Raw genomic sequence first — 16,523 nt, forward strand, 5'->3', positions numbered from 1 at the left:
GGCTACCTTAAAGAGCTTCCTCACTTCGATCCCTTTCTCAGACTCAGCCGCCTGGACAATTAAAACCAGCTCACCCTTCCTAGATGAGAGGAGCAGCATGTTGAAATGTCATGAGGAGAGGATGCAAGATTTTGGGTTGCATTCCACATGACACCCTTTCCCCTATATATTGCACTACATTTGACCAGTAGTGTAGTGCACTACTTTGGTAAAAAGTAGTGCACTACATAGGGAATAGGGTGCAATTTGGGATGCAACGTTGTCTTAAGCCTCAGTCCATTAATTTACCCTATGCTCTATCTATGATGGGACCTGATCAAAATAGGTAATTGATGAGAAAAATATATGAAAATGAAAGATCACAATCGAACATAGAAATACATCTGTGTACATTTAGCTGAGTCATATCTACTGTCTATATGTATTGAAATCTCCCAAAAATGATTGTGGCGTTATCAGTAGGATTTTTCACACAGCCATGTTAATAAGCTTAACGGGTAAGTTAAGCTTTTTCAAAATGTGTGTTACAAAAAAAAGTCCAGTGCCCTTAGTCCTAAAACGTCTCAGGCCTTTCAGACCATAATGAATAAGATGACATGGACTGGTGCAGGATCAAGTCCCAGATCTGGTGCCGTTGGGGGCAGTGAGGTGGATTTATGAGGACTTACTGGTGCAGTTGGGGGCAGTGAGGTGGGTTTATGAGGACTTACTGGTGCAGTTGGGGGCAGTGAGGTGGGTTTATGAGGACTTATTGGTGCAGTTGGGGGCAGTGAGATGGATTTATGAGGACTTACTGGTGCAGTTGGGGGCAGTGAGGTGGGTTTATGAGGACTTATTGGTGCAGCTGGGAGCAGTGAGGTGGGTTTATGAGGTGGGTTTATGAGGACTTATTGGTGCAGTTGGGGGCAGTGAGGTGGGTTTATGAGGACTTACTGGTGCAGTTGGGGGCAGTGAGGTGGGTTTATGAGGACTTACTGGTGCAGTTGGGGGCAGTGAGGTGGGTTTATGAGGACTTACTGGTGCAGTTGGGGGCAGTGAGGTGGGTTTATGAGGACTTATTGGTGCAGCTGGGGGCAGTGAGGTTGGTTTATGAGGACTTACTGGTGCAGTTGGGGGCAGTGAGGTGGGTTTATGAGGACTTACTGGTGCAGTTGGGGGCAGTGAGATGGGTTTATGAGGACTTATTGGTGCAGTTGGGGGCAGTGAGGTGGATTTATGAGGACTTACTGGTGCAGTTGGGGGCAGTGAGGTGGGTTTATGAGGACTTATTGGTGCAGCTGGGAGCAGTGAGGTGGGTTTATGAGGTGGGTTTATGAGGACTTATTGGTGCAGTTGGGGGCAGTGAGGTGGGTTTATGAGGACTTATTGGTGCAGTTGGGGGCAGTGAGGTGGGTTTATGAGGACTTACTGGTGCAGTTGGGGGCAGTGAGGTGGGTTTATGAGGACTTACTGGTGCAGTTGGGGGCAGTGAGGTGGTTTTATGAGGACTTATTGGTGCAGCTGGGGGCAGTGAGGTGGGTTTATGAGAACTTACTGGTGCAGTTGGGGGCAGTGAGGTGGGTTTATGAGGACTTACTGGTGCAGTTGGGGGCAGTGAGGTGGGTTTATGAGGACTTATTGGTGCAGCTGGGAGCAGTGAGGTGGGTTTATGAGGTGGGTTTATGAGGACCTATTGGTGCAGTTGGGGGCAGTGAGGTGAGTTTATGAGGATTTACTGGTGCAGTTGGGGGCAGTGAGGCGGGTTTATGAGGACTTATTGGTGCAGTTGGGGGCAGTGAGGTGGGTTTATGAGGTGGGTTTATGAGGACTTATTGGTGCAGCTGGGGGCAGTGAGGTGGGTTTATGAGAACTTATTGGTGCAGTTGGGGGCAGTGAGGTGGGTTTATGAGGACTTATTGGTGCAGTTGGGGGCAGTGAGGTGGGTTTATGAGGTGGATTTATGAGGACTTATTGGTGCAGCTGGGAGCAGTGAGGTGGGTTTATGAGGACTTATTGGTGCAGTTGGGAGCAGTGAGGTGGGTTTATGAGGACTTATTGGTGCAGTTGGGGGCAGTGAGATGGGTTTATGAGGACTTACTGGTGCAGTTGGGGGCAGTGAGGTGGGTTTATGAGGACTTATTGGTGCAGCTGGGAGCAGTGAGGTGGGTTTATGAGGACTTATTGGTGCAGCTGGGAGCAGTGAGGTGGGTTTATGAGGACTTACTGGTGCAGTTGGGGGCAGTGAGGTGGGTTTATGAGGACTTACTGGTGCAGTTGGGGGCAGTGAGGTGGGTTTATGAGGACTTATTGGTGCAGCTGGGAGCAGTGAGGTGGGTTTATGAGGTGGGTTTATGAGGACTTATTGGTGCAGTTGGGGGCAGTGAGGTGAGTTTATGAGGATTTACTGGTGCAGTTGGGGGCAGTGAGGCGGGTTTATGAGGACTTATTGGTGCAGTTGGGGGCAGTGATGTGGGTTTATGAGGTGGGTTTATGAGGACTTATTGGTGCAGCTGGGGGCAGTGAGGTGGGTTTATGAGAACTTATTGGTGCAGTTGGGGGCAGTGAGGTGGGTTTATGAGGACTTATTGGTGCAGTTGGGGGCAGTGAGGTGGGTTTATGAGGTGGATTTATGAGGACTTATTGGTGCAGCTGGGAGCAGTGAGGTGGGTTTATGAGGACTTATTGGTGCAGTTGGGAGCAGTGAGGTGGGTTTATGAGGACTTATTGGTGCAGTTGGGGGCAGTGAGGTGGGTTTATGAGGACTTACTGGTGCAGTTGGGGGCAGTGAGGTGGGTTTATGAGGACTTATTGGTGCAGCTGGGAGCAGTGAGGTGGGTTTATGAGGACTTATTGGTGCAGCTGGGAGCAGTGAGGTGGGTTTATGAGGACTTACTGGTGCAGTTGGGGGCAGTGAGGTGGGTTTATGAGGACTTATTGGTGCAGTTGGGGGCAGTGAGGTGGGTTTATGAGGACTTATTGGTGCAGCTGGGAGCAGTGCGGTGGGTTTATGAGGACTTATTGGTGCAGCTGGGGGGCAGTGAGGTGGGTTTATGAGGTGGATTTATGGGGACTTATTGGTGCAGTTGGGGGCAGTGAGGTGGGTTTATGAGAACTTATTGGTGCAGTTGGGGGGCAGTGAGGTGGGTTTATGAGGTGGATTTATGGGGACTTATTGGTGCAGTTGGGGGCAGTGAGGTGGGTTTATGAGAACTTATTGGTGCAGTTGGGGGGCAGTGAGGTGGGTTTATGAGGACTTACTGGTGCAGTTGGGGGCAGTGAGGTGGGTTTATGAGGACTTATTGGTGTAGTTGGGGGGCAGTGAGGTGGGTTTATGAGGTGGATTTATGAGGACTTATTGGTGCAGTTGGGGGGCAGTGAGGTGGGTTTATGAGGTGGATTTATGAGGACTTATTTGTGCAGCTGGGAGCAGTGAGGTGGGTTTATGAGGACTTATTGGTGCAGTTGGGGGCAGTGAGGTGGGTTTATGAGGACTTACTGGTGCAGTTGGGGGCAGTGAGGTGGGTTTATGAGGACTTACTGGTGCAGTTGGGGGCAGTGAGGTGGGTTTATGAGGACTTACTGGTGCAGTTGGGGGCAGTGAGGTAGGTTTATGAGGACTTACTGGTGCAGTTGGGGGCAGTGCCAGACCAAGTGGCATTGGCCAGACACTGGCGGGTGGTGGAGCCGGTCAGCAGGTAGCCGTCCATACAGGAGTAGGTGACCGAGTGAGAGTAGGTAGTGCCGTCCAGCCTGTACACACGGCCGTTACTGGGGCTCCCTGGGTTCCCACACTGCACCGCTGGAGAGAGAGATGCAGATAGAGTTCGATTGAATGATTGGATTTATGTGATAATTCAAAATACATATGAAGTTGTTCCATCACATTGTGCACTGTACATATATTACAATATATACTGTATATTGGTTAGATTTGAGCATCTACGGTATGGAATCATCTCTGATAAAGACTGCAAAATGTTTTTGGTGATTTAAATGCACTTTAAATAAAGTTTGAATTCATATGGACTGATACTGTGTGTCAATGCTAAGTACAGTATTTGTTCCTGCCATGAAATAATCACTGCCCCTTTCCCTACTCCGGCATTCAAACCCCATAGCATCCACTCGGTCTAACCAAATAACAGTCATTTTCCTGGAAATACGTACTTGAAAGCTGTTTACAAACGAGTTGAGAGAAACGACTAGCATCTAGATAAGAGTGGAATGGTAGGGTAGCCATTGTTGGAGGGATCCTCGTGGATATGACTTATGCAATGTCCAGAGTGGGATTACAAGAGCTATGGAAGGAGGCTAAGGGAAATCAACAAGCAATTTACCATGATTGTGTCCCTGAAACATTTGACCATGTTTCCATATGTGAGGTACTTAGTGAGAATATAAAATAAATCCACATTGCCACTGTCAAAGAAACATCATTAAGTCATGAGTTAGGGGTTGTGCACTACTATTGAGGGAATAAGGGTGGCATTGAGGGTGGGTTGGGCTGAGTGAAATGTGAAATATCAGTCTTTCACAGAGAAAGGGACGTATAACAGACTCCATGATGGATTTCAAATGGAATAAGTATAGATACAAGCCGAGAAGGGAAAAATTTGAGACAATGAGAGAGAGAAAGCAAGAGAGAGGCAGAGAAAGAGATAGAAATAGAGAGAGAATGAGAGAGAAAGCGCGCGCGCGAGAGAGAGCGAGAGAACAAGAAAGCTAGATTCAGATAGAGAAAGAGAAAAGGGAGCGAGAAAGAGAGAGCGTGCAATGGAGAAAGAGAGAGGTACCCAGTCAGCCTTGTGGAGGAACTGGCTGGCAGGGCCTTCAGGGGCTGAGAAGTTAACAATCTGTAAATCTATTTAACTGCAGAGCTGTAGTGGCTCAGAGGGAACATGGAGGACAAGCCGTCGTTTCGAGATGACACTAACGCTATCCTGTCACGTTGGAGAGGAGATGAATATGGTGGTTCAGAGGAGCCTGAGGAGGAAGGCGTGTTCTCCTCTGCAGACAGAGAGAGAGAGCCACACAAAGCATTTGGGGTTGTCTCTGGGTGCCTGGCTGACACCTGGGCAATTGTCCCTGGGTGTCTGACACCTGGGCCATTTGTCTCTGGGTGCCTGACTGCAACGTTTCTCAGTCGTTCGGTAAGTAGAGACACGTTTGAGTACACCTCTTCAATTAAATCTCAGTCCAAGCTCCCTGTTGCCAATTCCCACCTTTCAGAAATGATTCCTGCGCAACGGAGGGGTGTTTCTAAAGCAGTGTTTTCACACAGTGGGAGGTCGGAGGGAGCAGAGGAAGAGAGGAAAAGGGGAAGAGAAAACCACACCATTAGTACTGGCTTGGTGCTGGGAAGCAGGGTGTTGTAAAGCGGTGTGGAGAGCTGTCCCAAATGGAACCCCTATTACCTAAATAGTGCACTTCTTTTGACTGGATTCCTGTGGGTTGTGCACCACATAGGGAGCAGGGTGCTATTTGGGATGAAGATGAGGTTTGGGGAGCAGAGCAGAGTGGACAGTTGACTAGCTACATGCTTCCCTCAGCAAACAAGGAGGGAGGTAATGTTCCTCTGTGCTCCTGTTGTGATGGCTTGTCCCATCTCATCTTATTCAGGGTGTAATGTGATGGTAGCTCTAGGAGCTCCTGCAGCGAGAGGTGGCTCCAGCAGGCTATAGTGCTGTTGTGGTGTTGAGATGTCGTGGGACACAGACCGCTACACTGCCACATTCAATTAGCTCTAGGCTGGAGGTGCACAGCCGAAGGTGGCTGGAAGTGGAAGAGGCTGGGGAGTGGGTGATAAAGCACAGCACAGTGTGTTGCTGGGTTTTCTAGCTCTCAGAGATACGTTGGCTGGAAATGGAATGGTACAACCACATGTTGGACTCAAAGGACCTTAGAGGTTGGGGGGGATGGAAAGTGTGTGTGTGTGTGTGTGTGTGTGTGTGTGTGTGTGTGTAATAGGTGTGTGTGTGTTGTCTCACGTTTGCAGAAGGGCTGTGTTCCAGACCAGGTGCCGTTGGGAAAGCACATCCTCTCAGCAGAACCAATCAGCTCATAACCCTCAGAGCATCTGAACTGGACTTTACTGCGGATCCTGAAGTCACTCTCCTCCCTGCTGCCCTGTGACGGGGTGCCTGGGTCCCCACACGTCCCCTGGGAGTCACCTGCACAGGCACACACATGCACAGACACACACAGACGCGCACGCACGCCCGCGCACACACACACACGCACGCACGCACGCACGCACGCGCACACGCACACGCACACGCACACGCACACGCACACGCACACACACACACACACACACACAGGGAAAAGCAAAAACATAGAAAGAGTTTTTTGTTTCGTTCACAATCACATGTTCCAAAGGCCATGGAAACAAACCACAACCCATTTTTTCATTCAAACCAGCGAAGGCACCCGACTCCACTCTGTCCCTTCTGCCCTTTCCCTTTCCCTTCCCTCTGTCCCTCCTTCACTGTATTTATTCTGGGTGTAAACTCACAGAAAACCGCCAATAGACACTGATTCCCTTCTCACACCGATTCCCCTCTCACACGATTCCCCTATCACACCAATTCCCCTCTCACACTAATTCCCCTCTCACATGATTGCTCTCACACCAATTCCCCTCTCACACCGATTCCCCTCTCACACTAATTCCCCTCTCACATGATTCCTCTCACACCAATTCCCCTCTCACACCGATTCCCCTCTCAGACGATTCCCCTCTCACACGATTCCCCTCTCACACGATTCCCCTCTCACACGATTCCCCTCTCACACGATTCCCCTCTCACACGATTCCCCTCTCCCCTCTCACACCGATTCCCCTCTCACACCGATAACCTTCTCAAGGGAAATTAATATTCCTGACTGATTCAGGAAGCTGCAATACATCCCCTCCCCCTCTGTCGACATACAGTGAATTCAGAAAGTATTCAGACCCCTTGACTTTTCCACTTTTTCCTCAAGGATATTCCTGCGTTGTCTTGGCTGTGTGCTTAGGGTCGTTGGTGAACCTTAACCCCAGTCTGAGGTCCCGAGCGCTCTGGAGCAGGTTTTCATCAAGGATCTTGCTGTACTTTGCTCCATTCATCTTTCCATCGATCCTGACTAGTCTCCCAGTCCATGATGCTGAAAAACATGCTGCCACCACCATGCTTCACCATAGGGATGGTACCAGGTTTCCTCCAGACATGACACTTGGCATTCAGGCCAAAGAGTTCAATTTTGGTGTCATCAGACCAGAGAATCTTGTTTCTCATGGTCTGAGAGTCCTTTAGGTGCCTTTTGGCAAACTCCAAGCAGGCTGTCATGTGCATGTCCAATCAATTGAATTTACCACAGGTGTACTCCAATCAAGTTGTAGAAACATCTCAAGGATGATCAATGGAAACATGATGCACCTGAGTTCCATTTCGAGTCTCATAGCAAAGGGTCTGAATACTTACGTAAATAAGGTATTTCTGTTTTTAATAAATTAGCAAAAATGTCTAAAAACCTGTTTTCCCTTTGTCATTATGGAGTATTGTGTGTAGATTGATGAGGATTTTTATTTATTTAATCCATGTTAGAATAAGGCTGTAATGTAACAAAATTTGGAAAAAGTCAAGGGGTCTGAATACTTTCCAAATGCACCGCAGCTCCTAGTCTGGTAGCCAGTGCACTACTTTTATTTTATTTTAAATTTGGTAACATTTAGTGCACTACATAGGGAATAGGGTGCCATTTGAGATGGACTATGGTAGCCTTGCTCCTCCCTTGAACCAGTCACACATCCATCACAGATACAGACACAAACAAACACAGAAGTCAACACTGCTGATGTGGAAATGACCACCTAGGAGATAGGGGACTGTGTGTGTTTGTGTGTGTGCTAGTTTGTGTGTGGGTGTTCGTGTTTGTGTGTGTGTGTTCGTGTGTGTGAGTATGTCCAAGACAGTAATCAGAGCTGTTAGAGGAGACTGGGAGACAATACAGGACTGTCCACTCCAAACACTCATTCAGACGTAATGGTATCTCTGTCAAATGGCTCAAGTACATTGAGATACTTATGTCTCATCAGTAACAGATACATCTGTCTCTGATGCAACACAATATATTGGAAAGTCAAGGGTTGAGAGAACTTAGACAAAGTGTAATTGGTATCCATATGAGATTAACAACAAATTGTTATAAAAAATTAAGTACAAGTGAGAAAAAGATTTTTAATAATAATATATCCATCCATAAATATATTTATGATATCTATTTCTGTCTTGTCCAGACAAATACCCAACGTTCCCTGTGTGCATAACCAAAGCATCCCAGTGTGGACCTCATTGTTCGTTCCATAAATAAGTAATAATTTATTAACAATGTTAGCTACTTTAGTACACTTGACTCCCCTTGGTCAAATCTAATGTAGCAGCAGACTGACTGTGATCCCAGGCTTCAGTGCAGCTGACACACACACACACACACACACACACACACACACACACACACACACACACACACACACACACACACACACACACACACACACACACACACACACACACACACACACACACACACACACACACACACACACACACACACACAGTACTGTAGCAGGACATTAGGGGGGTGGGCACAAATAGTGTACACTTTATAAGGGGATAGATGTAGCTTTTCAGGCATGTATGTCATAAGGTACAGTCTGCTGGAGACACATGGAACTGATAAATCCTTTTTACTGCCCTTATTTCAGTGTGACTGAATACAGCCCTCGGGACAGATATGATAGGATATGACACTGTGTGGTGGCTTCAAGGTAAGGTGTGTGAGAGTCTTGATGGGTGTGTGTTTGTGTGGGCTTGTGTTTGCCAAGTTTTTGTGCATACAAATGTGTATGTGTATGGGTGGACATGTCTGCTTGAATGCCATTTTTACTTTCTGTTTGAGTGAGAACCCGTGTGTGTGTCTGTGTGTGTGTGTGTGTGTGTGTGTGTGTGTGTGTGTGTGTGTGTGTGTGTGTGTGTGTGTGTGTGTGTGTGTGTGTGTGTGTGTGTGTGTGTGTGTGTGTGTGTGTGTGTGTGTGTGTGGGTGTGTGTGCCCCTACAGAACAGTATGTGTATGTAGCTGCTGGACGTATGCATGTGTGCCATGCTCCATTTCCTCCGTTATCCCCCTGGCAGCGAGCGACTCTGGCTGGCTGGCCGAGGTGGGGGTGGGGAACGGGTTCAGGTTCCCAGGAGTGTGCTCCGTCAGGGAGAATGTGCTGACCAAGCTAGGCTGGGCTGAGGCTCCAAGGACAAGGGGAGGGTATTGCTGTATTAGCTGTTCCAGCGGGGCTGTGGTACTCATCTACAAAGGCAGCGCTGAGACCCACCTAACCACCAGACACAGAGATGGAGATGGACGGGGTAGGGAGAGGGAGCGATGGACAGGAGAGGGAGAGGAGGGAGAGGGGGGGAGAGAGAGAGGGTAGGAAGAAGAAGAGAGATAGAGAGAGATGGAGAAAGGGAGAAACGGAGAGAGAGAGATAGAGATGGAGAGAGGGAGAGGGCTGGCTGTCACACACAGTGATGCACAGCTTCAGCTCTAGACAGCGAGCAGAGACAAACACAACACAGGCCCTCAACCGACCACTCGGTTGAGGGCGGGGCCCCGCCCCCGGGAGGGGCCCCGTCCCCCCTACCCCGCGTGTCTCACACAAGAGTATAGGCATGCACACACTGGGGAGAAAAAAGGGAATATACAGTATATGCCATTTAGCAGACACTTTTATCCAAAGTGCATAATTATTTTTTGTATGGGTGGTCCCAGGAATTGAACAGAGAACCATGGTGTTGTATGTGCCTTGCTCTACCAACTGAGCCATACACAAACAGGGTAGAGGGAGGTGAAAAAGGGAATAGGCGAGGTAAAAAGTAATCTCCCTGGTGTTATTGTACAAAAGAGCCTGTAACTTTGTATTGTTCACAGAACTTCCTGAGTGATCTCTAATCTCAAACAGGGCACTTCTTCTGTAGTCTCTTCATAAGAAGCTAGCTCTATGCCACCAGTACAGACAAAGGGGGAATTAAATACTCTCTAGAATGCATTGGTCTCTCAAAATAACTATGTTCTTTATTCTAAAAGAAAGCTTGGTCAGCCAACAGGGGAAAAGACAGAGCCTCCCTTTCACATGATAGCATACAGTGCCTTTGGAAAGGATTCAGACCCCTTGACTTTTCCCACATTTTGTTCCGTTACAACCTTATTCTAAAATGTATTAAATTGTTTTCTACACACAATACCCCATAATTAGTGCTTAATTTGAGCTGGATCGTGCAGGAACAGGATCCGGAACCTCTCAAATTTGAATTTGTTTGTTCCGGCACCTATTTGCCCGAATCCGGTACCTCTCGCGGCATAATTTATTAATTGTTTCACTGTTCGCACTGTAGACATTCTAATAAAAGTGATCAGCATTAAATCAAGTTGCCTCCTCGTTATTTCTCCCGCCCCCCAGGAAGACCATCATGTAAAAGCACAGTGATAATTCTGTGTAATCATCCTATCCTGCCACATTGATTCCAGACCTGCTCTCTTATTTGTACATAGAGGTTATGGGGAGAGCCGGTGGGGTAAGTAACTGATTTTGACACAGGTCTTGGTAGTGGTGTTCAGCTAGAGAAGAGGTCCCTATGTAATCACATTACGTAGCCTAGGCTAGTTGTCTCCCAACTGAATTTGAATCGTGGGAAAGACAAATAAAAAATGGATAAGAAAAGGCAATCGAGTTTGATGAAATTTTTCAAGTTAAAAAATCCAGAGAAAGATGGTGACTCGAACCCAGAATGAGCCAGAGAACTGTCAGTGCCGGAGGAGAGGAGTGAGGGGCAAACTGTTCCTGATGGCGATGCTAATCCCACCAGTTCAGCATCACCACCGGCACCTCCACTAGCTAGTAGGCCTGCTAGTGAGTCAGACTCAGAGGGAGACAGGGAGCTGGGTGGGGGGGGGGGGCAGTGCATCCACCAACGAAGATGCTCGGAGCAGGTGCAATTTACAGTTTAAGAAGGAGCAAACGTATAACCCCTAGCTTGTCACACAGAATTAAAAGTTGTGCTGTACAACATGCAAAAAGGAAGGGAGCTTGGGTCTAGAAACGACTGGAGGGATTCAACTAGCAAAAGAGTGGGTGGGATGTACAGTAAATTAACATCCTATGCCTCAAACATAAAAAAACAACGACAAAGAGCTCTCAGAAAAAAGGTTTTTGAACATGCCCAAACCATGGCGCATTTGCTGGCAGCAAGCCTTGTAGACAAGGCTAAAGAGGACACCCAGGTTATAGTTCACACTCAAAATGAAAAATAGACACAATAGCCAGAGTCTCCAGAACAGCCTTAGAAGTGGACTAAATGTCACAGCCACAGGCCCGCTCATGACTTTGAGCAAGATATGGACTCTCATTAGTTAAATGGACTTGACATAGAGAGAGTCGTTGTGGAAGGTTTTGAAAACTAAGGTAGGATTTTTTATTTATTTACAAGCTTATTCTGTACTGTGATGGTAATCTGAATATGTGCTTCATATTATCACATAGGCAGGAAGCCTATATATTCTCATATGTGTAGTGTACTGTAGCCTACATTGATCTATTTTATTTTGAAGTTATATTCCCGATATTGTGATATTTGTTCTACTGCTACATTGACGTCTTGAAAAGTACATGAAATTCAGGTATTGTAAGCCCCACAGCTGAGTATGTGTGCATATGCATATGGCGGGTGTTCTGCAGTGTCATCTAAATATAATAGAAAGAAATTCAGACTTGTGTAATATCAAAAATTCGGATTTGTGTAAGCCCCGCAGCTATACTCAAGTATATGGGCATACTGCATTGATCTCTAAAATGCTTTGAATTAATCAGCACCTTGGAGAGTGCTGTCCGTTTCAGCACCATAGACAGTAGCCTACTTGGCTGTTTACTCTGCCTGCTGCGCTGCCACGTTGTGTTTGACACTTTTTTTCTCAATGTGTTTCGGTACCTCAGAGCCCACCGGACCCCCCTCGCCCACTATGTGTTCCGGAACCTCCCGATTTACAAATTAAGCACTACCCATAATGACAAAGTTTTTAGAAATGTTTGCAAATATATACAACATTTAAAACTGAAAAATAACATTTACATAAGTATTCAGACCCTTTACTCAGTACTTTGTTGAAGCACCTTTGGCAGCAATTACAGCCTTGAGTCTTCTTGGGTATGACGCTACAAGCTTGGCACACCTGTATTTGGGGAGTTTCTCCCAATTTTCTCTGCAGATCCTCTCAAGCTCTGTTAGGTAGGATGGGAGCGTCGCTGCACAGTTATTTCCAGGTCTCTCCAGAGATGTTCGATCGGGTTCAAGTCCGGGCTATGGCTGGGCCCCTCAAGGATATTCAGAGACCTGTCCTGAAGCCCCTCCTGCGTTGTCTTGGCTGTGTGCTTATTGTCATTGATCCTTTGCTCCAGTGGGAGGTCCTGAACGCTCTGGAACAGGTTGTCATCAAGGATCTCTCCCTCGATCCTGACTAGTCGCCCAGTCCCTGCCCCTGAAAAATATCCCCAAAGCATGATGCTGCCACCACCATGCTTCACCGTAGGGATGGTGCCAGCTTTCCTGCAGACGTGACGCTTGGTATTCAGGCCAAAGAGTTCAATCTTGGTTTCATCAGACCAGAGAATCTTGTTACTCATGGTCTGAGAGTCCTTTTGGTGCATTTTTGGAAAACTCCAAGCGGGCTGTCATGTGCATTTTACTGAGGAGAGGCTTCCGCCTGGCTACTCTACCATAAAGGCCTGATTGGTAGAGTGCTGCATGGTTGTCCTTGAGGAAGGTTCTCCCATTTCTACAGAGGAACTCTCTAGCTCTGTCAGAGTGACCATTGGGTTCTTGGTCACCTCCCTGACCAAAGAGTCTTGGTAGTTCCAAACTTCTCCCATTTAAGAATGATGGAGGCTATTGTGTTCTTGGGGACATTCAATGCTGCAGAAATGTTTTGGTACCCTTCCCCAGATCTGTGCCTCGACACACTCCTGTCTCGGAGCTCTACGGACAATTCCTTCAACCTCATGTCATGATTTTTGCTCTGACATGCACAGACCTAGAATACCTCACAATCAAATTCCCGACTGTATTACCTCCAAAGAGAATTCTCTTCGGTTATAGTCACAGCCATGTATATAACCCCTCAAGACGATACCACGACGGCCCTCAAAGAACTTCACTGGATGTTATGCACACTGGAAACCACATATCCCATTTATTGTGGCTGAGAATTTTAACAAAGCAAATTTGAGGAAAACGCTACCGAAGTTCTATCAACACATTGACTGTAGTACTCATGCTGCTAAAACACTCGACCAATGCTACTCCAACTTCCGGGATGCCTACAAGGCCCTCCCCCTGTCACGATCGTCTTTAGGTGAAAGAGAGGACCAAGGCGCAGCGTGATATAAATACATCTTATTTTTAATAGAAGAAGAAACGAACACGAACACTAATACAAACTAGACAAAACAACAAACGACCGTGAAGCTATCAAACGAAAGTGCAGACACAAGCAACTAACATCAAAACATAGACATTTACCCACAACCTACCTAATGCCTATGGCTGCCTAAAATATGGCTCCCAATCAGAGACAACGATAGACAGCTGTCTCTAATTGAGAACCAATCCAGGCAACCATAGACTTACATAAACACCTACACTGAACACAACCCCATGAACTCTACAAAACCCCCTAGACAATACAAACACCCTAGACTAGACAAAAACACACAAACTTCCCCCCATGTCACACCCTGACCTAACTAAAATAATAAAGAAAACAAAGATAACTAAGGCCAGGGCGTGACACCCCCGTCCTCCCTTTGGCAAATCTGATCACAACTCCATTTTGCTCCTCCCTTCCTATAGACAGAAACTCAAACAGGAAGTACCCGTGCTGAGGAATATTCAACACAGTCTCAATAAAGCCTCAAAATACCCCAAAAATATATTTTAAAACATGTATGCAAGTGGTTACAATGATTTGTTAATTAAATTTTGCCAAAATAATGTAAATCCAACTTAAAGCTGCAATATGAAACTTTTTGGATGACCTGACCAAATTCAAATAGCATAGATCTGCCATTCTCATTGAAAGCAAGTCTAAGAAGCAGTAGATCTGTTCTATGTGCACTATTTATATGCTTCCCGGTCTTAAGTTTAGTTTTTTCGGTTTTGTACATCGGCTTCAAACAGCTGATAAAACAATATTTTTGGCCATGGAAAATATATTGCACAGGGGACTTATTTCCTCCACTGGGGGGTAGTGCACTGTGACTTATTTCCTCCACTGGGGGGTAGTGCACTGTGACTTATTTCCTCCACTGGGTGGTAGTGCACTGTGACTTATTTCCTCCACTGGGTGGTAGTGCACTGTGACTTATTTCTTCCACTGGGTGGTAGTGCACTGTGACTTATTTCTTCCACTGGGGGGTAGTGCACTGTGACTTATTTCTTCCACTGGGGGGTAGTGCACTGAGACTTATTTCCTCCACTGTGACTTATTTCTTCCACTGGGGGGTAGTGCACTGTGACTTATTTCTTCCACTGGGGGGTAGTGCACTGTGACTTATTTCTTCCACTGGGGGGTAGTGCACTGTGACTTATTTCCTCCACTGGGGGGTAGTGCACTTTACTCTGGCCCATCTATGGAGGGGAGCAGTCACATCGGTTTCTCAGGCCACTTGGACACTATAGAAGCACACACACATCCTCATTTGATCTAAAGCTTTTCCCTAAAGAAGACTTCTGTTTTAAATTTTAAATTTAATTCTTTTTTTTTTTAAGTAAGGCTTCTTTTGCCGGGGCTTAAGATCCTGCTTCTTACTGGACGGCAAAGCAAACTATAGGTCTCTGATTCAGAGAAATCATAATCAGTAATGAGAACAATGGAAGGAGAGAGAGAGATAAAAAGGGAGAAAGAGACAGGGAGGTGATGGAGGAGAAAGAGAGGGAGAGAAAGAGAGAGAGAGAACAATATTCCCATTTGCAACTCTTGGCTTTCCATTTCTCTGTCCCTGGCTGTGTCTTTTTCTGGGTCAGGGCTCTCAGAAGTGAACAGGCACCATACACTGTCCAGTGGGATGGGGAGGAGCTGGTGTCTGCATTTTTATTTTATGGGTCATGGACACTTAATGAAGGTTTAATGGATGAACAGAGACCTAGAGCAGGTGAGGCTGTGTGTGTGTGTGTGTGTGTGTGTGTGTGTGTGTGTGTGTGTGTGTGTGTGTGTGTGTGTGTGTGTGTGTGTGTGTGTGTGTGTGTGTGTGTGTGTGTGTGTGTGTGTGTGTGTGTGTGTGTGTGTGTGTGTGTGTGTGTGTGTGTGTGTGCGCATGTGTGAGTGTGTGTGTGTTTAGTATTGGAAAGAGTTTGTGTGTGTGTGTGTGTGTGTGTGTGTGTGTGTGTGTGTGTGTGTGTGTGTGTGTGTGTGTGTGTGTGTGTGTGTGTGTGTGTGTGTGTGTGTGTGTGTGTGTGTGTGTGTGTGTGTGTGTGTTTGCATGAAGGTGCTCTCTGTCGATCACTAGGTCTGCAGGACCTAGGAATCAGAGAGAGACTGGCAGTTGAGAGATAGAGACAGGACTGGAGAGGAGGAGAGGAGCCACATGGGAGTAGAGGGGGCGGAGGAGAGGAGAGCACTGGAAATAGGGCAGGACTGATTAGCCTAAAGAAGAGAGGAGCTTGGAGGGAAAACACAAAGTGTTTCAGACCACCCCTCAATGAGCACACCCCACACCCCAAGTGATTAGCAAGCACCATCTGTGTTGAAAACGACTTGTGCCCAAAACAGAGAAACCCCCAAACACAGACAGACACGTCATTTTAGCCTAATTTAGAAGACTGAACATATGCAAAACTCAAGTCATCATCATACTGCAAATAAAACAGCTAATTGTAGCTAAGTATATTCATAACATCATGACATATAAATGCTGATACTTCATAAAGGGCTTTATAGATTAATGTATTTATGTTTATTTGATAGTCAGTTTCCCCAAAGAAAAACTCACACAAAGTAAATGAAGCATTAAGATAAATAGTAAACTTAATCTCAACATAATTGTTTTCTAGCATGGATACTAAAATGACTAACCATGTTTAAAGGAATAGTTCACACAAATTACAAAATGACACTGGTTTCCTTCTCCTGTAAGCAGTCTATGGATAAGGTATGACAGTATATTAGCATTTTCTGTGCATCTTGATGGTTTTTGCGACTGTACTTGAAGAAACGTTCAAAATTCTTGACATTTTCCTGATTGACTGACCTTCATGCCTTAAAGTAATGATGGACTGTCATTTCTCTTTGCTTATTTAAGCTGTACTTGCAATAATACGGACTTGGTCTTTCACCAAATAGGTCTATCTTCTGTATACCACCCCTACCTTGTCACAACACAACTGATTGGCTCAAACGCATTAAGAAGGAAAGAAATTCCACAAATAAATTTTTAACAAGGTACACCTGTTAATTGAAATGCA

General features: G+C 46.3%; 1 protein-coding gene across 2 annotated transcripts in view; it reads right to left on the reverse strand.

Annotated features, from left to right (window-relative positions):
- The window catches only part of LOC139559367 (CUB and sushi domain-containing protein 3-like), a 700,638-nt gene that overhangs the window by 44,244 nt on the left and 639,871 nt on the right, over positions 1–16,523 (reverse strand). For both annotated transcript variants that reach the window (XM_071375335.1, XM_071375334.1), the window contains exons 57-58: positions 5,967–6,149; positions 3,602–3,778 (exon numbers count right to left, since the gene is read on the reverse strand). In XM_071375335.1, coding sequence (XP_071231436.1) covers positions 3,602–3,778; positions 5,967–6,149 — 360 coding nt within the window. The remainder of the gene's footprint in view (positions 1–3,601; positions 3,779–5,966; positions 6,150–16,523) is intronic.

The sequence above is a fragment of the Salvelinus alpinus genome, chromosome 29 (assembly GCF_045679555.1).
Source record: "Salvelinus alpinus chromosome 29, SLU_Salpinus.1, whole genome shotgun sequence".
Classification (NCBI taxonomy): domain Eukaryota; kingdom Metazoa; phylum Chordata; class Actinopteri; order Salmoniformes; family Salmonidae; genus Salvelinus; species Salvelinus alpinus.